This window comes from Gymnoscopelus microlampas (genome assembly GCF_963454915.1).
Source record: "Gymnoscopelus microlampas genome assembly, chromosome: 9".
Classification (NCBI taxonomy): domain Eukaryota; kingdom Metazoa; phylum Chordata; class Actinopteri; order Myctophiformes; family Myctophidae; genus Gymnoscopelus; species Gymnoscopelus microlampas.
This window is the reverse complement of record NC_139946.1, coordinates 12,422,915-12,447,960: the sequence shown is the minus strand read 5'-3', so window position 1 is coordinate 12,447,960 and position 25,046 is coordinate 12,422,915. Positions and strand designations below refer to the sequence as shown.

General features: G+C 42.7%; 1 protein-coding gene across 5 annotated transcripts in view; it reads left to right on the top strand.

Annotated features, from left to right (window-relative positions):
- The first annotated feature begins 638 nt into the window (after positions 1-638).
- The window catches only part of tcf3b (transcription factor 3b), a 29,783-nt gene continuing 5,375 nt past the window's right edge, over positions 639-25,046 (top strand). Inside the window, exons 1-19 of one of the 5 annotated variants that reach the window (XM_084065688.1) lie at positions 639-1,191; positions 4,111-4,216; positions 6,958-7,030; positions 12,927-13,000; positions 14,235-14,307; positions 15,239-15,279; positions 15,518-15,650; positions 16,112-16,158; positions 19,647-19,746; positions 19,885-19,985; positions 20,441-20,531; positions 20,795-20,853; positions 20,990-21,065; positions 21,503-21,564; positions 21,778-21,978; positions 22,095-22,206; positions 22,954-23,101; positions 23,398-23,454; positions 24,549-24,784. In XM_084065688.1, the coding sequence (XP_083921814.1) occupies positions 4,133-4,216; positions 6,958-7,030; positions 12,927-13,000; positions 14,235-14,307; positions 15,239-15,279; positions 15,518-15,650; positions 16,112-16,158; positions 19,647-19,746; positions 19,885-19,985; positions 20,441-20,531; positions 20,795-20,853; positions 20,990-21,065; positions 21,503-21,564; positions 21,778-21,978; positions 22,095-22,206; positions 22,954-23,101; positions 23,398-23,454; positions 24,549-24,784 (1,768 nt within the window). In that variant the 5' untranslated portion in view covers positions 639-1,191; positions 4,111-4,132. Of the gene's footprint in view, positions 1,192-4,110; positions 4,217-6,957; positions 7,031-12,926; positions 13,001-14,234; positions 14,308-15,238; positions 15,280-15,517; positions 15,651-16,111; positions 16,159-19,646; positions 19,747-19,884; positions 19,986-20,410; positions 20,532-20,794; positions 20,854-20,989; positions 21,066-21,502; positions 21,565-21,774; positions 21,979-22,094; positions 22,207-22,953; positions 23,102-23,397; positions 23,455-24,548; positions 24,785-25,046 lie in introns of all 5 variants that reach the window. The other 4 variants (XM_084065687.1, XM_084065686.1, XM_084065685.1 and 1 more) reach the window with 4 other exon arrangements.

Below are 25,046 nucleotides of genomic sequence, written 5' to 3'. Positions count from 1 at the left end.
GAGGGAGGGTCAATGTTGCCATGTCCGCTTATTACAAGCGACTTTGGGCTAGTTTTTCTGTAAAGTTGCTTGTAAATATTGGTTACTTGCGGGGTGCGTTTTTTGAGGGTTGTTTCTAAAGTGTAGTTGCTTATTTGGGCTTGTTTCCTATTGTTGGTTAAACCAGTGGTTCTCGAACATTTTCATGTCAAGGACCCCCAAATGTATATATGTTTAATTGTAGTAGACCCAATCTTCTGAAAATATTTTGTGCCAGGGACCCCCATACAAGATTTTGTGGATTTGAAAATATTCCTACATTTTCACCTTTTCCCGAGATTTTTTATTTAAAAATACCAAATCTACAAGCTCAGTTGTGAGCTTATATTGTTGCCAATGTATATAGGGCTAGAGTGCTCATGTGGCCAACAGTCGCTTCTTTTGGCCTTGTTTTCATAGGCCTCGTTGCTTATTTGTTTCGCATAATCTGGCAACATTAGGGAGGGTCCATTTAGGCACGCCCATTGGTCCGCACGTCTGCCAGTCAACTATATCTTCCTTCCCATTGGCCAGACTCCCTCGGATTTATCGTTCCATCTCAGCCAAGCTGCTGTGTGTAATCGCAGCTAACTTTCTTACGGTAACTCTCCGCCGGACAACATAGTGCTATACTAGTGCCCCGTATTTTTGAAGCGAGGCGTTTCGTAGCGGGGAAAGACAAGAGCTTTTAACGTTGGAACGTTACACAACATTTCGGATTCCAGTTTTATCTGGGGTACATTTTCTGTACCTTTTTCCGAAAACAGCCCTCAAAGGCGTTTGAAATCGGACACCAGCTTGGCTTTGAGGCCCTCACTTTTTTTTTGTGGCGGAGGGATACGTGGTGTTGCGTCTGACAATGTGGACGGAGGTGGTGAAGATGTCTACCAGAAGAATGAAATCATCTCAATTGTAACAACAAAAAAGACGCGAGATCAGTAACTATAATAGATTTGTTTGCACGTTCGACTTCGCTACATTGTGTCGAACACGTGGGTTTTCTGTGCGAAAATCAGCTTTTAGTAAGGAAAAGGAAGACATCCACGGCGATCCGATGCGTTTCATACACTGAGGGTCGAAATTCTCCCCGAAGTTTTATGTTTTTTCCCTCTTGCCGAGTCGAAGCCTTTCTTTTTTTTAACTGTTGGATACCAGACGTTTGAAGAGGAAAAGGTAATAATTACTCGCTTATTATTTTCGGTACATTTGCATGAGTGTGAAATGTTTACATGTAGGTGTATATTGTGAGTGCCTTCCAATTTTTTAGAAAAGTTTTCGGGAATGTGTGGTTAAAGCGGGGGATGCAAGTTTTTGTCTGGTTTGAGGTGGTCGAGCCCAGTGTGTGATGATGGTCTCCTTCACCGAGACCACGAAGAAGAGGAAATTACTCCTTTGTTCTACACAAAAACACCCCGCTAAACGTTACTTCTCTACAACAAGCCGCACTTTGATTTTTTTTACTCCTCCTTTGTGTCCTTTTTCCACTCGCCCAACGACCAGAACAATAGGAATATGGAATCATTAGTAGCCTAATGTTGACCATTTTCCAACTTTCAGTTGTGCATTAATTTTTTCGCTACACCTCAACTAAACTTTATTCTCTATATTAAAAAAACCCCATTGGCTAATCTTTTAAAGAATTCCTTTATGGGACTTGCCTGCTCACAGGCGAGACTTTTATTTTATTGCACATTTGGCAGGAAATTCCTTATTCCCCCCCACCACCACCCCAACCCCCACCGTCTGAACTCCCTCATAATGCACAACTTGAACCCTAAAAAAATCATTTGTTGGTCGCTGAAGTTGGAAACATAGTTCCTTTTTTATATACACTTGGATCTCAGGGAACAGCACGTGTATGTTACCAGCACAATTGTCTGATTTGGCCATGCTATTTAGCAGATAGACGACATTGTTGGTCCTCTTTTTTGATAACACGAGGACATTTTTTAGGGACTAGTTCAAAACACAATAGTGACTGGGGTTAGTTGTCAGTAGGCTAATGCTCATGGTCCTGGATGTGGCCTAGTCCAGAGTTGACCATGTAGTCATGTTTACACCGTGTATCAGCATTATGTTTACGTCCATTGTTTAATTCCGTATGAAGGGAAGTAGTAGAGGTCCTTTTGCTTATGTTTTAGACGCAAATACGTTACATTTGTGTCTTTAGTAGTATAATTTGTAGCAACTGTTGACTGTCTTTCCCATTGAGCACAAATACTCCTAGTCGCTAATATGGTGATAACAATGTGGTAATCACACATGTATAGTCAACATATTAGTCATGTTTTACCGTTTCTCTTAACAACTAAAATGTACCGATGCCTTCTGTGCACGTTAGTATTTTTTTCTATTTTCTAAAGAATATTACAATATTAACACGTTATTCAACTAATTTCAGGTTTATTAAGGGCTTATAAAGGGGGGGCTTGGATAGTCTACATTTGGAGAGCATCGTCACACGCTCACTTACGTAGGCCTACACATCATTCTGATGTCTTTGCTCTCATGACTAGTGGTTAAATGTAGTAAAGTTCTCGTTCCAAATTAAGCATCCGTTTCAACACGCGAACCCAATGGTTTGTTTCACCCTAGGAAATACAGCCTCCTTTGTGAAAGAGCCCTCTCTGGTTTGTGTGGGTTGACAAAGACCCCTAATCTTTTTCCTCCTTCAAATATTGATCCAACAGTTGCAGAAGATGCCATTTTGTCACCACAAGCCATACTCTTTTTGCTTTGCCCCTTTTAACTGTCAGATGTCTCCAAATATTTGGAAATAATAGCTAACATTTTGAGCCATGTTTGACCAATTGTATTTGCCTTTTATTGGTCACGTTATCCTAAAGTTAAGAAAAGACAATCAAAGACCATACCTATCATATTTATTTACACTTAGGCATGTGTGTTGTGTTTGCCCACTTCCTTTCCCCGTCTCAAGGTTAGATTACTTATGCTAGTCTGCATTCACAAAACCTAGTCTGTCCACTCCTGGATGCCCTATGCTGAAGCATTACTTGTTAATTTTCCTGCATTTGGGGAAAGGGATTTTACGCTTAGACCTAAGACTTTTGTCTCGTCTATGTATACAAGAGAAGCCCCCCGTAGTGATTTGGATCGTATCAAATCCTTGTTTAAGTTTTTGTTAATTATATTAGCTTGAAGACCTTAATTTTATTTAATTTTTTCCATTGCGACAACAAATTATGCTAGTGCTGGATTACCAAAGAGGCTGTAAAAGCACACCACCTGTTGGTGTCCCAGTGCCTCTATTCCTCCACTCGCTCTCCACCAGTTCCTCTGTGAGGCATGCAGAGCCACTGCTCAGCATCAGAGAGCTGCCTCAGGCTTCCGTTGGAATGCAAAACAGGGTAAATCCAGTATTCATGCTCACTGTGTCATTTGACAAGGTTCCTTCTGAGTTGACATATGGTAATTTGGTAATGACGTGCTTGCATACAGTCATTAACTCTGCCTTTCACCCCTATTTCCTTGGGCTAACAATAGTCCCAATTATGTCTGTAATTGTAAATGTATTACATTATCTTTTATGTAGCAATGAGTGATCGACGTATGCGTGCATGATTTGCAAGGGTTGCGTGAAGAAAGACAAATTTTAAGTGATTACTTGGTAGTTATTTGACTAAAGGCAGCATATTCATCATTACGTGTCATTGTATTTTTCTCTGCCTGAATGGAAAGGCAGCATCTGAGGGAAATTTTCCTCACTCAGGGAATGTTATCAAAATGATAATAATTTATGTCGAGAATTTATAAATTTCCATGTTCTAAGTTCTGAAAGACAGATATTTGTGGTGGACCTGAGCGGGTATGGATGTTGTCGCTTCAGGGAAAGTTCATTAAATTCACCTGCTTCCATGAATAGTGTTGACATATTCCCAGTATTTTTAGGACATTGAAGGAGCAGCCTACATGGCTGCCCTGTTTATGGTTTTTAAGTGATCTAACCAGACAGTGGTAGTTTGAATCAGACAGATTGTTGTTGTCCCCCCCTTTTTTATAACCACATTTAATGTGTGTACTCACTGTGGTCTGGTGCCATTAAACATTGGTATCTGCAAATCTCTCTCGTAGGGTTTATTAGAGACTGAAGGGCATGAACGAGCAGCAGCAGCAACGAATGACTGCGGGAACAGTGGGAACAGACAAGGAACTCAACGACCTCTTGGATTTCAGTGCGGTAAGGCAGTGGGATAGGGGTCTTGGGGTGCGGGGGGCAGTGGGATGGGTGGTCGGGGTGGCAGTGGGATAGGGGCCTGGGTAGCAATGGGATAGGGGTCTGGGGTAGCGTGGGTTAAGGGTCTCGTTGGGAGAGGTAAGGATGGGGAGGCAGATAGACTTGAGACGTGGGTTTGGATGTGAAGTGGGAGGGAGGGAACATGATAGAGGTCTGAGTCAGTGAGGTGGGTACAGGAATGAATGAGTGGAAGGTAGGGTAGAAGTTGGACTGGAAGAGGGGGAGAGAGACGGCAGTCGGGTGGGATGGGTACTGTAGTGGGGTCATGGGGGAGTTTGCATGAGTACGTTCTTCTGCCTTTGGTCAGTTCTGATTTTAAAAATAGGAATGGCAATGATTTTGACATCTGTCATATCTAGCATGGCAGGATGCGGCACACTTTTGTTTCCATCCCATTTAAAAGACCATACAGGCGGTATTGTATGTTTAGTCTGTTGACTACGACTCATGGTGTAATTTACATTACTGTCGACCATTTTCCAGTTTGTTATATTTTGGTATAATTGCCAGGTTACCAGATTTTTGCAACTTTCAAGTGGTAAATCTACCATAAAATGATCTGCTTCTCCGGCTGATATTTCTTTGCAGTTAACTGTTTCAGTCGTAAATCAATCTTTTCTCTAAGTATTTTCCGTTAGATTTTACAAATCACAAATCACTTTAACACTTTAAACCGCATTAATATGAAATCATAACATAACATTGACAAATAACCAAATAATATTTACATAGTGTGTTGGATTAACTATCTCAAACAAATTTCAGGTTGCTGCATGTTGATTTTCATACCGTACTGAAATGAGAAGAAACCAATGGCATTCCTTGAGAATGAAGGAAAAAATAACTACTGTATGCTTTGGAAAATGGTCGGCAGTAGAGCATACCAGGAGTCATTGTCAATGAGCTCAAATGCAATACCAATCGTATGGTCCTTTTTAATAGATGGATGAATATTTAGCTAATTGTAGGTATATTTCAGAGTTTTCTTTTTTAGAAGAGAGGGTCATTCACCAGTGGGTAATGGGAACTCTGTGCTACTGGAAAATCACACCTGCTTTTCGGATAATGCAAGAGCAATATGTTACGATACATAATATCTAAGTATCTTTAAAAAGAAAACAACCACAGATACTTGAAGTAACGTTAGAATTGAACAGTAAAATCTAGAATTCAATTTCTAAACTTTCACAGTTGAATAACAGTACAGATGTTACTATGTGTAGGACCGTGAGAAAACCTGAGTCACCAGGAACAAATTTACACCAACCCTTCACTGCTACAAGCAATTCAAGAGACACATTTATGATATAGGATCTGGGCCTGAGACGTAGGGAGATGAATTTCTTGTTATTTTCAGTGCTGAGGAGGAGTTTTTTTTCACCCCTGTTTGTTTTGTTCAAAACACACACAATTTGATAGCTGATTATTATCACGGCAATGCTTTTAGAAGTATTCTCCAGACATCCGTTCGGCAGCATTTATAGTTGTTTTTTATTCACCTGTGTTTTTGTTTGTTTTGATGCCTTTGTTAAGCTGTGTGTTGACATCCGTTCTCATAGGACCAATGAAGCAGCAATGGCAGGTTTCTCCCCTTCTCTCTCTCTCTCCCCTCTCTCTCTGTGTCTCCTCTCTCTAAACTAAATTGTGCATTATAGATAATTATCATGTATGGAGGGACAAAAGGTTATTTTAAACCATGAATCATAATGAAGTAAATGTTTGTCAGCCAACCTAATATCCCTTGAGGTTTATTTTGACTAACTTCAGTTGAACGTGGCGGCTGGGTCATTGAAAACCCTATGATGTGTAAGATTGAGAAACTCCAGTTGTAGCTTTTTATTTAGGAAAGTCAATTAAAATGGATGGTTAGGATGTGGCTGTTGCATTGCAGCTCTTTTATGGTGCTCATGACATGCTAGGCGTGTCAACAGCTCTACTAAAGTAGTTGTTTTCATTGCCTTTACAACAAAATCAACAAGAGGAGTGGTCATGGGGGGAAAAGTCCCTTTTATGCTGAGGGTTATGTTTGACGCTTCCTTGTTGGTTGGTTCTAGATGCTCAGCATATACAGTGTATGTTTGTATATATATATATACACACACATACATACACACGTGTGTATATAGATGCCATATTTACCAAATGCAATATTTATTTAAATGAATGAAGGTTTTCCTTAACTGATACACCTTCTGCTATATGAAAACAAAGCTGGTAAAGCAAACTTATCACCAGATACAGTGGTTTATTTTATGTTCAAGGGTTGGCATATTGCAATGGCCTAGATACCAGAAAGTTACCACAGTGTGGTTTCAGGTGTTACATGCCACCGGAAACATTGGTGAACTAACATTTTGAGTCAAATGATCTGTCTGTTCAGCAATGTTTCTACTAGTCAAATATTTTGACCACAGAATTACATTTCTAAGAGTGTTTGAGAGAGTCTTAACACCTGTCATTTTTGTAAGGGAAAGAAGTGTAACATTTCTCAAATGGTAAAGCTCTTAGTATGAAAGGAAGTGTGATATTTATAGGCTCTTTCACTGGGGGGGTGTGGGGTGGGTGATCAATGAAGTCATACATAAAGTGACAAAGTATTTCATTTGGCTGGGTGAAATTAGAATGTGTGAAGTGCATCAACTGGTGTTTTGTTACTTAGCATTTCCTCTCTCTCCATCTTGTAGATGTTTGCACCTCCTGTAGCCAATGGAAAGCCAAGACCGACGACGCTCGCTAGCAGTCAGTTCAGCGGATCAGGTAAGATTCCCTCCACAGTGCAGAACACCTATCATATCCTCTGAGACCACATTATTTTGCTGCATTTCTTCATTGGGCATCAAACATGAACTAATTAGTCATAAACAAGCATTAAACATCTCCTTTTCAAAATACGATCATTTCATTTTTATCAACCATTAGCTGTTCACTTGTCTTTGTACTTCATGTTTATTGACATGGCTGTATCCTGCACGGAATATACATTTGCATTTGCTTGCTCGCCAAAAGTGCAAACTGCAGTATGTGCCATGAAAACGGTGCGTATTTATTTAACACATCAAATGGAAAGAAATTGCTTGCATTCAGCATTTTCACATTTTGAACCTAGCCGGAATCCGGAAAAAGAAGTATGCATGTATTTAACCTAGGCAGGATGAGGAAAGCATGTGTATATTTTACTGCTGGTAGTAAGCTGTCTAGAGCCTCACTTTGATGGGAGTTCTTGTTAGGGGACATGCAACAGCTTGCTCCATGCCTGTATGTGTGGTGGTCTCTCCTGTTAAATCCTCTTTCTTTATCTATCCAATGTGACTCATACAGCCAGAGGGATTTGGCCATCTTAAGTGTTTTTAACACAGTGTAGCTGGAAGACAATTCTTTTGCATAGCTTAGAAATAAAACCTTGACATGGCATTTGCCACACTAGAAATCTTCTAATATTCACAGTTATTGATAACGAGCCGGATCATTTTAGTATAAACATCCCCTTTATAAATTATAAGAGTGTTTTCATTGTTTTGGCCTCTGTTGCGTTCCTTTCACTATTTCAAAGCCCAAAATGGCTGTCAGTTTCCCACCCCAGAAACACCTGAAGCCTATGAGCGAGCTTTTGCTCTCTTCCTGAATGTTATTAGTAAGTCATGTTGCTCCACTCTTCTGTCACCCTGCCAACCTGCCGTGTGAAATCGAGTCACACTCCCCAGCCTTCCCCAGAGTGAGAACTCAGCCACAGAGGAACAAAGGCAAAAAAGGGGCTTATGGACTTGAAACGACTCCCCCACCCTGAAGTGTAAAACACTCCTCCCCCAACACAGCACAGGGCTCTTCCCCCCACTGATCTGCAGGAAATGGCTTGAGCCTGAGACAATGCCCCTCACCCCCAGCTTGCAGCCTCTTAAACTGGCCCAGCATGCATGCGAGTGGCCGGAGTGGGAGAGAGCTCGCTGAATAGAGGGGATCAGCCAGTGGAAGGCAGGAATCTGTTTGTTTCTATTAGAGCAGGCAATTACTTAGCAGTGAGGAGTTAATTCCTGCCTACCCCCCCCCCCTCCACCACCACCCCAAAACACCCCCCACCCCCAAGTCCTAAAGTGTGCCCCTTTTGTCATTGACACATTTGAATGTGATACTCATAGCTGTCACATTTAACTTCCAGCAAGCTCCAGGTAGGTTCTGATGGCAACCGAGAGTCAAAGTGCAAACATCTGCAAATTCCGTGCCAGGAGTTTCATGTAGATGTGTATCACATTTATAACACGGATGTAGTACACTGACTGAATGGAACACAGAATAGTACATTGTTTGTGTAGGTGAAATGGAGAATGTGGCCGTTCAGGTGCCCTTAAACCTCCATGGCTGTTCCCCGTCACCTGGACTTGTCACCAATAGTAGTGAGTCGAGATCTATCCTGTAGCTTTGTTGTACGGCATTGTGTTTACAGGATCTTGCGGTTATGCTGTAGTAGTGATGGGCCTTCTATATGTGATTACTGCGGTTACCCTTGGTGGTTGATAAAGATGATGCACAACTGAAATTGAAGGAAAACAAGGTCCGTCTGTGACGTCAGCCTTTGGCGGCTTGTGTAGTCAGGGAGCCGGCAGCGCGGGAACGGCAGAGTGGTCTGGTGGCCCACCAGACCACCTCTATTCATCAACACAAAAGTGCTCAGAGGGGTGCTAATTGCATTAGGCGTCCCTCTCCCCTCCTCAGTGGTCAGAGCGTGTATGTGTGTGGAGAGGAGAGGGGTGTGTCGGGAAGGAGATGAGGAGGAAAGGGGAGAGGATTGGAGTGTAGTGAAGGGGATATTGGGGAGGTGGAGTGTGAGGATCTGGCCAAGCCTACGAGCCTTCAGGCAGGCGTCCCCTCTGTCACCTCTGCAGCTGCTGGCAACGTCCCCCCCCAACACACACACGCACAAAACTTCAAGGGATACAACAGGCCTGTTCCCCCTTCTCCCTATCACAACAAACGGCACAGCAAGTTACGCATATCTCGTGCTGAGAGAGAGACACACACACACACACACACACACACACACACACACACACACACACACACACACACACACACACACACACACACACACACACACACACACACACACACACACACACACACACACACACACAGTATTGCAGCTAAAGTGTAGTAGTTGTATGTAAGTAGTTACTTAACTTACTTAGTACTAGTAGTTAAAACAGAATAGGACACAAGAAGAAAGACTTCTGTGTTTTAGATGAAAGGGTTCAGCATTCGTTTGACACCTCCCCAATACTTTAGTAGAATATGGCCCATGTACTTAATAGTGAGACTGCATAGTAATTCCAGTACTCGTTGCTGATGGTACTCGTTTTTCCCCAGGGGCAACTATTGTTACTTAAAGTTACTGATTCTTCATATTTTTCAGTGGCATCAGTGGGAGAGGTAACATGGCAACCATCACAACAGACCTTCTCTCCTCTCCTCTCGAGAGCACAATGTTTGGCTCTCATTGGCTGGCTGAGTGTCAGTGTCACCTCAGCAGCTCTCCACCTTGTTTTAATTGCCTCCGAGTTAATTACTCCACTAAGTGTGAAACAATGTTGTCAGACTTCTCCTGCATGGCCATGCTCTCTCTCTCTCTATCCCCCGCTCCCCCGCTGGTCAAATGGAGTCTTTTGTAGGAAGGTGTGCAGTGTATTAGAAAAAGGTATGGAGGGTTTCTGAGTTTGACTCAAAACCATTGCCTTCTAGGCCTATTCAAAGAAAATTGCTTGACTGATTATGCATGTGCTGTGCGTTTCCCGAAGGGTTAGGAGGTGTGGAAGTGTGTGTGTTTGGTTAAAGTAACATTTCCTGGCTGTTGAAGTAATACGTTTCTTTGATTTTAGATCTATTAATTCATTGCTAGGCTAGCTGTCCTGTAAGATCTGATCGTTAATGGTTTCACGGTGGTTTGGTGCACGTCACCTTTCTAAATTAGGTCAGACTCTCACCGGACAAAACAAGCTATGAATCGAGGCAGCCTCGATGAAAAGTCTGCCATGCCATCTTTATTTATCAGTTTGTCCGTCAGCAGCTTCTCCTGTGTTTTGCCAGCGACACAGTGCTTTTATTAGTCCTATGGCCTTTCAGCAGGGCCAGGCTGACAGTGAGCAAGCGAGGCTGATCTTCTGACGTCCCCTCTCTTCCCCACTCCCCTGATTCTCCATGCTACTGGCATCAGCTCCATAGATCACGGCTGTCGCAGCGTGTGTAGGTGCTTGCTCCGCTCTGTTAGTCTCATCACTCATTCTCACTCGTCAGCCAGGCTGCTGATCTCGCCCAGACCCCTCTCGCTCTCCCTCCCTCTTTTCCATCTCCCACTCTCTCCCCCCCTCCCTCCCTCACACTCGTTCCCTCGCTCTCTTCCTCCATCCCTCCACTTGCTCGTTCATTCTCTTTCGCTCTCTCACACACATTTTTTTAATTAGGCAAAAATCAAAGGCGAAATATGAATATTCATAAGGAAACCGCATTAATATGCACAATTATGCAAATCAGTATGCAATTAAGCCTTGTGTCTCCAGAGAGGCTGGATAGCATTAGCGCATAAGACAGGGAGAAGGGGATGATGGGGGTATTTTGGAGTTTTCTGCTCCAGCGATCTTTTGGACGTGTTTCCCCTCTGTCACTTATACTGGCCCTTTGTGTACCTAAAACATTTCACATCCGATTTTCTGTTTTAAACGCATTTGTTTCATGGTTTATATATATATATATATATATATATATATATATATATATATATATATATATATATATATATATATATATATATATATATATATATATATATATATATATACATACATACACGTATATATGTATATATATATATATATATATATATATACACGTATATATGTATGTATATATATATATATATATCAGCACAATATGATATATATACACACACACATACTCTATGTGTGTGTGTATATATACTCTATGTGTGTGTACATATGGGGTGTGTGTATAGTATATATGTGCTGTCTAATGATTACAATTGTAAATAACAATTAATCACTTGATTTTCTGTAGTTCAATCGTGACAAATTTCAATGATTAATTGAAAATCAGTGTATTTTGTTGTAGCCATATTACTGAAAAATATTAGCAGCATCCAAATGTTTATAATGTATTACTTACAGATACTTTTAAGTATAAAACTTAACCAAAGATATTTATTTCATTCGCTTATACTATCCAATGTGTATACAGACTATACACAGACACACCCTCTATTTCTATCTCAATCTCCTATTCTTAAGCCCATGTACACAGCCCATCTCCACTCGATGGCTTAAATGCACAAATGATACACACACACACACACACACACACACACACACACACACACACACACACACACACACACACACACACACACACACACACACACACACACACATATTAAACCTCAACCATCCCTGGAGCTCAGTACTTGGTCATGTAACATTACCATCCAACGTCGTATCGCAAATGTAAAGGTATCCACATGGTCCTACAGATGTCTAGTAACACCGAGGTGGTAGCATGGTATTCCGCTTTGAAACCACTGTTTAAATTTGGTATTTTGACATGCCTATGGTGGCGAGTTTCACAGAAGCACACTACAGTGTTTTTATATTGAAAACTCACACATAATCGCTGTGAATGTTTTGACGACCATGTAAGCAAATCCCAAACCAGTTGTCCTCATCCCTCTCCCAAATTGCTGTGATTGGTTTAGATGCACAGAGGATTGAACTTTGAGCTACTGATGCTTCTAAAGGTCAAAATTGTTATTTTGCAATTCACAAATGTAGTGCCGTTAATTAGGATGTGTGTGTGTGTGTGTGTGTGTGTGTGTGTGTGTGTGTGTGTGTGCACAGTATATAACCTAGATTAATCAAGGGGATGTGAATGTGGTTTAGATTAGGACCTATTTAATCCTGTTGTTTTTTGTTGCAAATTATGAAGCCATCATTTTCCAATATTCAGTCACTGTTGCTAAACCCCTATTCATTAGAATGGTAATGGGTATACTGAGCAGCATCTCTATTTTTTTTTTTTTACAATAAGTTCATTGATTTTCAATTGTGAAAATGTGCAAAATGCAGTAGAAAATACAGTGCAACACATCCAAATCATACACTTAATCATCTTAACCCAACACTTTCCTCCCTCTCAACACCCCTTACCCACCCAATCAATTCCCATACATACACGATGCATATGAAGAACATGTGTGAAAAGGGGAAGCATCTCACATATTTTTCTTTTTAAAAAAAATGGGTCTCTGTTCATGTACAAATCATTTTATAATATAACAGGGTTATGTACAATGGATATTACCACGCCATTTTTGCCTTGCCTGTCCAGGCCCACTGGGATCTGTCAATAAAACAGGATACTAAGTATACGACTTGTCGACAGGTGCCACTGACTGATGTGACTTTAGGATAAGGACATTGCCACATACCTGTGGCGAAACATAGGATAGTAATGATATAGTCTCGTTTAGGGAATGCTAATGAGACTTTGACGGCAGTAGCCAAGTCACGTTCCTGGTTGGTGTCTCTCAGCTCTGCTTTGTGTTTATGCTACGTTACTGGTCTTCTTACTAATCAATGTAACATGTCTTCTTTCTCAGGTCTAGATGAGCGCAGTGGCTCTGGGTCCTGGGGCTCAGCAGAACAGAACAGCCCCTCTTTCAACCAGGGACGGGTAAGAATGGACACACACATTTTGGTTGCAAATTCTTATTTATGAGCATTTTACTCTTTCTTTGTGTCCCTGTACATATCTGTCTTTGGTCTAACTCCCTCTTTGTCTCTATCTCACGTGCACATGAATGTCTGCACACAAACCAGCCATACATGTACACAGCAAAATAACACCCTCTCCTGCAAACCCCACATCAGCTTAGTATTTTGGCATGCTCGGTGCCATTTCCCCCCCCACCCTCCCCCCCTTTTTTCGGAGCAGTAGTTTTCCTCTCTATCTAATAGCCTTGGCTCAGAATCATGCATTGGCAAGCTCTCTGCCAGTCCTGAACCTCTGTGGAAGCCCACCGGTAATTGCGGCTTCACATCCTCCGTAACTGTCTTGGCACAACTCTTTGTAAATACAAGGAACAGGGGGTGAAATAAATGCAGCAGACTTTGATTACCACAAGTTGATAATTAAGAAAGTCGGTGTTTGAATCCCCCGAGCCGATGCAGATCTCCTTGGCATGGATGCTTTTGGTTAGATATGAGGCAAAAGGGAGGGTAACCACTAAGCTGCACATGGGGGGGAGATGGCCTCGAATCACTGGCTATTTTTCATTTATGAGTGTTTTTAGCATGCGTCTGCCTTATGCCTTATGCACATCCCACTTTAAAGGCCAGTGGTCTGGCATGTTTAGCCCATTGACTACAACGCATAGTATATTTTTGAATTATTGCCATTTTACAAAGCATACTGTAGTTTGTTTTTATTTTCGAGGGAGACATTGGATTCCATTGTTTTCAGCACAATATGAAAACCCAACATGCAGAGACTTGAAACTCATTTGAGATAGATAATCCACACTAAATATTATTGTGTGGTTATTTCTGTCAAAGTTGTATTATCATTGTGTTTTGTCAATTTTAAAGAGCGGGTTGATCTGAAAAGTGTAGCCGAAAATTGGCCCTGGACGGAAGATTGATTAATGAGTGAAACCTGACTTTTTAACGGCAACAGAAATATATTACATGAAATTCAAACGTGCATGATTTTTAAACTCAAACTGAACATTGACTAGTCAATCCTATTGATGAAGAAAACGTAAACATAAACGAAAATGTGAAAGTAAAGTTATTTTATATACAATGTATGGCTGAAGCTGTAAATCATGATAATGGCATGCATTTGCTGTGGTATGGTCCTTTAAGTCCTCATTACAGTGTGTATGTTTGTGCCAATATTCTTCCAGGGCTATGGAGAGGGATCCCATTACAGCGAGCATGAAGGCCTGTCCTCCCCATTCCTCAACTCAGGGATTGCAGGTATGATATATCTTATGGCGTCTCACATCACCCCGACCCTCCCCGACCCCGTGTGTGTGATGAAAGAGCCAACATGGCCACCGTGTTAATGTGGTCAATTCGACAGTAAAGCAGGAATGTCACAGCTGTGTGAAATGTTGTTGCACTTGTTTGGGAGAGTATTTTAATGTTGCATCATATTGTCACTGCCAGGTGGAAACCTCGTATGTCCGTAATTGTTCCTTTTTTATTATGATTTTAAAAATAGCTTGCCTATAAGCTCACAACGCTGTGACATTGTGAGCTTGTACTGCAGATCTGCTATTTTCACTACTTTTGTGTGACACTCTTGTATGATAAAGTAGGGCATTAATTTGTAAATTGAAAAGGTTTCTGCCTGACAGTGACAATATGGTCATTTTTAAACATGAATTATTATAAATCAGCCCTGTTGTTCAGTGCTAAAATAGTAAATGGCAATGTTTTTTTTAAATTCAGTGGCTGATGTAGCCGTTTTCGCATATTTTGTTTTGACCGCAAAACATCGTTATCTGGGCGGCAAAATGTGTGCGCGGATGCGTGTGTGTATGCATGTGAATGTTATGTGTGCATGCATGTGTGTGCGTTTTGTTCATTGGTTGAGTGTTGGATGTTAGGGCAGCAGAGCAGAAACCCTCCCTAGGGTTTTATCTGGCAGGCAGCTTTATGCAGCTGAGCGTACTGAAAAAAAAAAAAAAAGGGAGGGCATCTCTGGACTTTTTGTACTTTCACAAACCTACTTTTCATTTGTATTACTCACACACACACACACACACACACACACACACACACACACACACACACACACACACACACACACACACACACACACACACACACACACACACACAACCATATATACAGTGCACTGTTTGATTTACATAATCTCTCAATGACCGTTCTCATCCTACAGGTAAAAACGAGAGGCCACCATATTCTTCCTTTGGAGGCCAGGTAAGCAACCATTAAGCCTAATCCTTACATGTCCATATGGGGCTCTAATTTATGTTGGGGTGGGGGGGGGTGTAAACTCATTTTAAGGGACTAATATAAAGGCCGCCCCCCTTGTCTTACTTAAATTTTCCTGTGAAACACTTTGATAGCGGCCTCCGTTTCCTAGAAGAGAAGGAGTGCTACGATCGTGCAACCTTAAATGTATTTGTTTAAAAACAAAATCCATGTCTCCTTCTAGCCTGGCTTCCTACCCAGCGACATCTCATTGCCCAGCCCTGATGCCATGTCTCCCTCTGGCCTGAAGTCTGCCTCCCAGTACTACCCGTCATACCCCAACAACCCCAGGAGGAGACCTCCTGATGGAAGCATAGGTAGGACAATGGAGTAGACAGGTTTTCATAGATGGCTTTATTAGGTCAGCCTACGAATCCAGGACATACAGTTCCCATTTATGTGCAATAGGATTCTTTTGTTTTTTATATTGTGTTGATGATCTCTGCTTAGGTAATCTCCACTAACACTTTGTCTTTGATCTATGCAAGGATATGGGCATGGAATTGATGGGGACTTTTTTTCCTCTCTTCCTTTGTATACTCAGTGCACAATCCAAACTTAAAGGGTTAAAACAAAAAAATTCAGTTACACTGAGACACACAAACAAACATAACACACACACACATGTATGCCATGTTTTTGTTCCACATTTTCATATTATTAGATCGTGGTTTGGACCAGAAGCCCACACTTGCACCTGCACTGACACAAACAGTCAATAATTACTACATCCTCATTTGTGTTCACCTACCCCCTCTGTCTGTCTTTCTCTCTGTAGATACTCAGCCGAAGAAGATCCGAAAACCCCATGGCCTGCCGTCTTCGGTAAGAGCTCATTTCTGCTCCCCTTCACAGCCCACAGCCAGTCTGCTCTACTTCTCTCTTTCTCCCTCTCTCTCTCTCTCTCTCTCTCTCTCTGTTCTCACTACTTTGCTTGAGCAGTCCTGTGACAGACACAGGTTAAGGTCCTCTGCTCAGTCCCTCTTTCGCTGTGAGTTGACAGCTAGGTGACTCCGAATGCCTCCGATAAACATCGTTTTGCTTGTCACTGCAGTGTCCACGCTCGCTTCCTTGTAGTCCTCAGGGTCTGCTTCTCATGTGTACAAAGGAGAAAAATACCTGGATTTGGTGCCGTCTAGTCGTGGGTGGCTTTCAATCACGCCCCACTTTGGATTGCTCTACAGTTGCAGTTTTATGGTGATATGACCAGTGGTAATGAACCCAGTTTCGGTTTCTCCGGTTACTCTCGGTACCTAAATTTACTGGAAAACCAAACCACAAAAGTTTCACTTTGTTCTTAATCGACTATTGGGGGCCTAATGAAACATGAAATGGGAAGTGATACGGCCAAAGTGATATTTCAAGTTTTTTAAGGACCCATTTGAGCAGAATGTTTTCTGCCTTATTTGTTTTTAGTGGAAGCCCCTCCTGTCGAGCTGCTGTCTGGTCATCAATAAAAAAAAATACTGCTGTAACACAAACATTTTCTGAAACACAAATCTTGTGTCAACAGCCGTTCTCAAATGACGGGAATAATGGGGGTCACTGTCAGCGGGAGCCCAATTGTGGGAACAGCACAGTGTGAATGATGTGTTATGGAATCTTATTTTATTATTACCTGGAAAGCTGTAGTGTATGCTGTGGTACAGCAGCACAGGCAGTAGTACATTGTTGGGTATAGACTGGATTGTTCCTGTCATCTATTGATGTTTGTGTTTGGTGAAGTGCAGTTTGTGTTTGAACAGACCTAGCTTTTCTATTTGACTACAACGGAGTGTAAACTCTGCACAGCAGGGCACAAAATGTAATCAAAGGGACCCTTTTGGTTACATTTGTACACTCTTGAGTTCAATGAACACACAATTTTACTGTGTGGTCTGATGGAGGTCCTGTCGCCTTTTCTCGGTCTGACCCGCAATCATTCCCCGCGGTGTGAACGATGGCCATGTGGTTTTCAGCCCAAATTATTTTGTGTGTGTGAATTGCTCACCCCTCCCTCCTCCCCCGGCCGTCCGCCTACGCCTCGCCACATGATGGTCTGGGTGGGCCTCCCCCTGTGAGTGACCCAGTTGTGAGGCGCGGCGCATTGCGAGGCCTCTTAGCCCCGTGTCTGAGCCCAGATTAATGACTGATGATGATGATCCTGTGGTCCCTCCCCTCCCTTCAACACCCCTCCCATCTCATCTCTCTCTCTCTCTGTCTCTCTCTCACCCTTTTCTGTGTCGCTCCTTTACATCTAGTGTTTAATTAATCCAGTCCTATCAAGCAACCATAAGAACTGAGGTCTTATGGTTAGCATCACTATTTTACTAGTTTCTACTTGTAAGTAAATATCCTCCTTATACACACACACACACACACACGCTGTTGTCATTACTGTTGGTAAATCTACACTAGCCTAACTGGTGAAGCTCCTTCCCCCTCCCTCTCTTCAAACTGCCCAACCTCTGTAATCCACTAATACCTGTACACTAGATCCTGATCCCTGATCACTGTCCTCACAAACCATCAAACAGCACAGAGGAGCTGGTCTCTTCTTGCCCACAGGTTGTCCATCAGCCTCATAACCCTGCTTGTTCAATTATCATTTTTTGTATATAGTTTTGATATTAATCACCCTCCGGTCCTTTACTCCTCCCCCAGCAACATGTCACAACCCTGGTTTTGCCAGTGCGGGGACCTTTACACGGTCACAACCTGAATTACATTAAACCCCTATTAGCGGAGGATTTTACCCTAGAAATCCCCTTTCTTCCTGTGAATACAATTATCCAGCAGTGCCAGTCTTTGTGTGGTTCTGCGCTCCCATCCAGAGCAGCAGGAATCGTGCGACATTGTTCCCCGTGAAAGAGCAACCTAAAGCCCATTGTTAAATGAAGCCATCTCCGTCATGTTTTCCCCTGAATTAGCCGTGATCATTTTTAAATCCCCTGTTCCCTTCACACTCCCCTGGCCATATCAAGCTTTGTTTAAGTCATTTAGATTACCTTCTTCTGTCTCCCCCCCACCCCTTATCTCACTAAGCATTTCATAAATCATCAGGGCCTTCATTTTTTTCCCTCCACCCCCCCACCACCACCCCCTACTCGCTGCAATCTCTCTTTCTCTCTTGCTTGCTCTCACTCTTCTCTCTGGCCCCCCTCCCTCCCTCTCTCTCCCTCCCTCTCTCTCTCTCCCTCCCTCCCGCCCTCCCTCTCTCTCTTGCTGACTGAATCCCAGCCCCCTTCTCTCTCTCTCTCTCGCTCTCACTCTCGCTCTGTCTCTCTCCCTCCTCTCCCTCTCCTCAGCCCAGCTGCCTGTGGAGTTGGACGTGGTCCAGGAACAGGCAGATGGCTCTGTAATTAGAAGTGCATCTCTCCGTTCCCTTTCCACTTCTCCCTGTTAAATCAAATTACAGGAAAAAAAAGTCCCTTTTCTGGATTAGCATTCTTCGCAGCATAGCCTCCATTCTCTGTCTCTTCCTCTCTCTCGGTCTTCCTTTCTCCGTTTTTCTGTCTCTCCACCCCTCCAGTACACGTGAGGAAGAGCAAATGATGGTTGATGGTGTCAGGAAGTGGAGGGCTCCTCATGTCTGTCTTCATTCTATGGCTGTGGAACACATGGGAGTGGAATGTCACCACAGGCACAGCATCCATTTTTGTTAGCACTAAGTAGAAAGGATTATTGAACACCTTGAGGGACTAATATAAAATGTCCAATGTCATTATAGGAGTCTTTAGAAGCTTTGTCTTGTGTGTGCATGGTAAAAATGAACCTCCAATCGACGCCATCGAAAGTGGATTAAATATCGTTGAGTTTAGTTTGATGTTATCCGCAGAGACGTGTTGTTGTGGTGTTGTTTTGGCTCTAGCAGAATGTGTACTTGTGTGTGTGTGAGCTGAGACAGTGTCTCTATAGGGAGGGGCTGTAGGCCAGGCAGTGACAGTGCGATGTCACTGGACCCCTGGGAACGAGAGGAAGCACTCACTGTGCACTGGGATTCGAGCCGTTGCTGTGCCCAGCGTGCCATGGCCGCTGTGCTGTCCTCCATAGGCGACGGACGGATGGCCTGCCTGCCTGGTGGTAGCCTGGCAGACTCCCTCGCGCCATCTTGTGGCGTGTCAGAGTATCGTAATTAAACGGCATTTGACAAGGATAGGGTGGGCCAAAATGCCATTACGGACTTGTTTCCCTCAGTTGTTGTTCAGAGCTATGCGTGAAGGGAAAATATTAGTACTGTAATTCAGAAGAATAAAATATCCAGGTCTTGTGTGTATGGCGATTGTTGAAATTGTGTGCCAACTCTGCGCATTCTTTTCCTGTCTGTTGTTTAGGTGTACGCTTCCACATCTGGTGATGAATATGCTAGGGAGAATGGAGGATATCCTGGTGCCAAGCCTGGAGCTGTTTACCCTGGCTCCTTCTACATGCAAGGTAACCTCGCACTGATTATTGTGCACTGATTATTTTTGCACTATCATTTTATAGTACCATTTTGACCGAATTTGACCATGCATTGTTTATGCGTGCATCATTTTAATATTTACTAACATAATATTTGTCCATCTTCAGAAGACCCATGGTCTTCATCCGGCTACTCTGCCATGCTGGGCAACTCCCCTCACATTGGACAGCCAGGCTCCTTCTCTGCTATCAACCCACAAGACAGGATGGTGAGCGAGATTAATTGTCTCTTTCTAATATTACCGTCTGGTCTTTGTTTATTTTTCACTCATGTTCTCTGACATTGATTTTATCCATTTCTGATTGTGCGCTTGTTTTTTCCAATTTATGTCAGTACTAGTTATCTAATGATGGCATTTAGCTACGGTTATGGTGAACCTAGTAAGTGATAACCTTGGTCCAGTCAGTTGGCATAATACGTAGTCCCTACTGCCTTCATGATGTTAGCTTTGTTTAATAAGATCCACATAGATCATCATACCATAATCTAAATGAAATGGACGATAGTAGTGGTTTTGTTGGTGGACATGAAGTCGCTTGTTTCCCCTCATAGGACTGAAAGTCTTCGTCACTGTTATCTTTTCTTTGAGGGGTGTGTGCGTTTCTAATCTAGATACCTGTGTTCTCTCTCTAGAAGCGTCAACCCCTGCCTCTGTCCCCACAGAACTATCCTTTACATGGCAGTGAGGTCAACGGCTTCCACTCGGCTCCGTCCAGCTACAACCACACATCCCTCAATGGAGATGGCATTATGGGTAAGTCCTTTTAGTGGCTTTTAACCACTTTAATCCTGGCGTCCCTACTTTGGGCATGCTATTATAGGCAAAATGATCTCTAAAACAGCAGATGTACAAGCTCAATAGCGATGTGCTGAGCTTGTAGATCTGCCATTTTTAATAGGGCCATAGTGGTTAATTGAGTTTCACACAATGAGATCTCTGTAACTTGAGGTCATTCCATCGATCTTTGTACCTGAATGAGTTGTCCGGTCAACATCATTTCCCTTGTCTTCGTACAGCGAACCGAGGTACCACGGCTGGCAGTTCAGGAGATGAGATCGGCAAGGCTCTGGCCTCGGTGAGTTTGTTCCCTTGTCCAGATTGAATCCCAACGGCTTCATGGTATCTCATTGATATTCATAGTTTTACTTCCCCAGTGTATGTTGTTGTTCATTATGTAGAGGCTTAGTGCTCATTTCGTGTTCTTTTTTCAGATCTACCCCTCGGACCATAACAGTAACAACTTTTCATCGGCTCCTTCCACCCCTGGCTCTCCTCAGGGAATTGCAGGTACAGTGAGGCCATCCAGAATGCTTGTACATGGATCACGTGTAGACTCGGGATGTCTTTAAATTGTGTCTTACATCCTTACAAACCTAGGCTTCCATTTGGAAGATCTTGGATTTGGTTGTTTTAAATTGTGTAGTCAGGGCATAATATAACATCAAATGATGCAACGTTGTCAAGTTTTGAAAACCCTTGCCTTGTACATTAATATACAAACTATAGATAGAATATATGCCTGTTGTAAATCCATTTTAAGATTTGTCATTGTTGATGCTTGTGCGGTTTGTACTTGTTTTGTAAGGAGTGACCTGTGAAAAGATGCACACACTTGATAGAAATGGAGCCGTAGCTCCACCTGCTGTTAGAGTTTAGAATTGTCACTAGTGAACATTATCTGAACTCGCATTTAACTGGCTGCTCTTCATCCATTATCTCTGCAGGGGCTCAGTCTCAGTGGCAAAGACCACCCACACCCAACTACGAAGGGCAAACTCATGCACTGGTACAGTCAGACATCTGTCTCAAAATAAATTACTGTTTTTGTTATTTTAATGAGGAGAATGCTATTTGAAATAAGAATCTGTCTATATATGATAATAACTACTCTATGTTGCTAGTTCTACAAGTTTTCATCTACCGATAAGTGCCTGCCTATAAATGAATTGAGCCAGAAAACAAATATTGATAACCTACATATTTTGTGCCAATCTAGCAGAATAAAATGGAGGATCGTTTGGAGGAGGCCATCCATGTATTGCGTAGCCATGCCGTGGGCCAGGGCCCAGGCTTGGGGGGCCCTCACTCTGACATGCACAGCCTGCTAAGTGCTGTGTCCTCGGTACATAACGGCCTCGGAGGCCTGTCTCCTGCCTTCTCCAACGCTGGACTGGCCCTCAGCAACAGACACCCGGCCATGGTAAGAGTGTGTGCTTTCTACGGTTATGGGTCTCCGTCAGAATGCTTGCAGTCTCGTGTGATGTCACGCAAATTAGGAGATCTGGTTCATTTTCTCTGTCTTGCCTTCCTCTGCAGGGAGGGAGCCATCATGAGGAGCCCACAGGCCTTCCACCTAGCAGCACCCTGCTGCACGGTCACCATGCCTCTGGACCACCACAGACTGCTGGTCAACCTGAGGGATTTACCAGTGAGTCATAGCACACAGTCTCTCACCACTGCCATCTTATTCCTCCGTAGTAGCCTCAGAATTTGCTTCACTTTGCTATTTCCTCTAATCGTGGGACATTGTCATCTGACTCTTTTATATCAGCCCTCAGAGAGAGAAACACATTTTTTTTTCACTTATTGTGATTATGTGGATTAAGTTGCAACCCCTAGGTGCATGCACACCAAATTATCGCATCGCTTGAGCCGCAGGAGTCCTCCACTGACATTTTCTGAATTTTGCTGTGGCAGCACATCGGGAGATGTACGTCACCAATGTGTTTGATGATAGCATGATAAAACAAGCGAGCACATTGTGTGCTTAATGGAGAAAGATAATCCTCTCTCAGTTTGTCCATTCACAAGTGTTGTATCGCGTAACTCAGAAAATCCACACACAGCAACAACAAACTACTTATCCAATTGGTCCTGCAGTGGATTTCGCTCTGTTCACTTAAGCAAAAATGGTTTAAATTGCATTTTTTTCATATTGCACAATTCGTGTTTGGGTGAGCTTTTCAAAACATTTCAAAATGTTTCAAAAATGTCAAAATACATACACAAAATATTTATTTAAAACATTTTTTTTACGGTACTCCTGATGACTTGTGTATATCACACCCTCGCTGATAAATACAGGGGAAAGAGCCACCTGTTAGCTGAAATCAAGTTTGCTGCGTCTTGGAAATGGGATCCACCTGATGACCTGTCTGTGTGTTTTTGTTGCTAGATCTCCCCGGTGGTGTAGCCCGTTCCACACACTCCTCCAGCGCTTCAGACATCAAGAGAGAGGACAAGGAGGACGACGAAAACTCATCTGTTGGAGACAAGTCCGAGGAGGAAAAGAAGGAGGTCAAGCTGGCACGCACTCGAGCAAGGTATAGCTCCTCGCTCCAATCACTGTTTTGCTTTTTAGCTTGTGTCATTACATTTGTTCAATCTATTTTTAAAACTTACAGTTAAGAGTTAGCAGTTTTATCCCACATAGGTGGAAATGTTGCTACCCTTACGTTGCGAAAAAAAGAAAACATCATAGAACCTGCTTGGTTTGATGAGATTTATATAACATGTGCTTAATGAATGTAATTGTTTTCCCAAGCCATGCTAGCCTGAGTCAGGCTTGGTGTTTAACTTTGTTGACATACCCTCTCCCCTTATTCCACGTTGTTTACAGAAAGGAGGCGTTGGCCCTCCAGATCCTCTCTAGCCTTTCAGACCAGAAAGATGATGAGTAAGTCTCTCCAATAGGGTTTCATGTTGTTGCTGTTTACTAGCGACGATGTGCTTTTGGGCTCTTTTCAAATATCACTAAAGGCACATTTTGTTGGTGTAGCTGCTATGTAAGCATTTTGTTGTACACTTTTGTACAACATGACATTTTGAACTAGAATAATACATTTTCAACATTGTCTGCGCTCTAAATTCTTTTCTGCCAGACAATATATACAACTTATGGTCGCATTGAGCATTACAAGCACATTGTTGAGATACAAACGTATGTTAACATTTCCAGCTTATGTGGGATACAGGTCTTAACATTATCAGGACAAAGATTACTTAAGAGCAGGATGCTGCTGCCCTTCTCTAAAACATCTCAAGTGTAGCTCCTTACCTAATGTCTTGTTGTCCTCCATTCACTTCATCATATGAGTACAATTTATTTATATAGCAAATTTCTCTCACATTTAAAGGACAATGTACAAACAGACTTCAGACTATACTAAAGCAACCATGCAGGATGCAACACCCCCCCCCCATTCCCCCCAAGATCAGAGATGCATTCTGGAGCAAAACCATTTACAACCTAGTTAGTCTTGTGAATCCAGACGATCTCTACCCATACCTAAATTCAGTTGGGTAGAAAAACTGGGTTGAAACAATGCAGAGATTTAAAAAAGTAACTGCATTGCCGAACCACTTCAAGGACTTCAGGGTGCGCCTTCATAATGGGACAGTATCAGGATTGGTTTCCAAAGCAGTGGTCTTATGTTTGTTATCTGAGTTTTTTTCCCCCTCTGTTCTAGATCCTATATCGAATTTTGTTAGTAGATTGTATCGGTAGACAGAGATCTCAGATCACCTGGCTATGGGAGTTCAGAGTCTTGTAAACAATAAATAGTGCTTTTAAATTGATTCTGTATTGTACATGCACTCTGCTCCAGTGTGCTAGTGCAGCTGTATCCAGTGTCCATCTATACTGCTGACCTTTCCAACGCCTGACATGGTTGGTGCAACAAACAAGAAAAAGAGCTGTTGGCTAATAAGGGCAGGTCTATTTGCCCCGTTTGCTTCATCCTTTTTTTTTTACCTTTTTGTTATTCCCAGTGTGGAAGATGAAGACGACGAGGACCTTCCCCCTGAGTTGAAGTTGGAGCGCGAGAAGGAGCGCCGGGTGGCCAACAACGCCCGCGAGCGCCTGCGAGTGCGGGACATCAACGAGGCTTTCAAGGAGCTGGGAAGGATGTGCCAGCTCCACCTGAGCAACGACAAACCTCAGACCAAGCTGCTTATCCTGCATCAAGCCGTCAACGTTATTCTGAACTTGGAACAACAAGTGAGAGGTCAGTCACCACCAAGCCTGAAGACATATGCTATTATGTGTTCTTCTTAGTGCACTGTAAAATCCTGAGTTATAACCTGACTCCGAGATTTTCCAATTGTAGCAAATGGCTATACTGGTGACTGACCCCTCAGTTGTTGTTCCAAGTTGAGGATGACGTTGATGGCTCTGTGCAGCACAAGCTGATAGCTTAGCTTTTGGATTGGTTCCTGCTTCTTTCTACCTCTTCTTCTACAAAAGGTAAATTTCAAATATTAATCAAA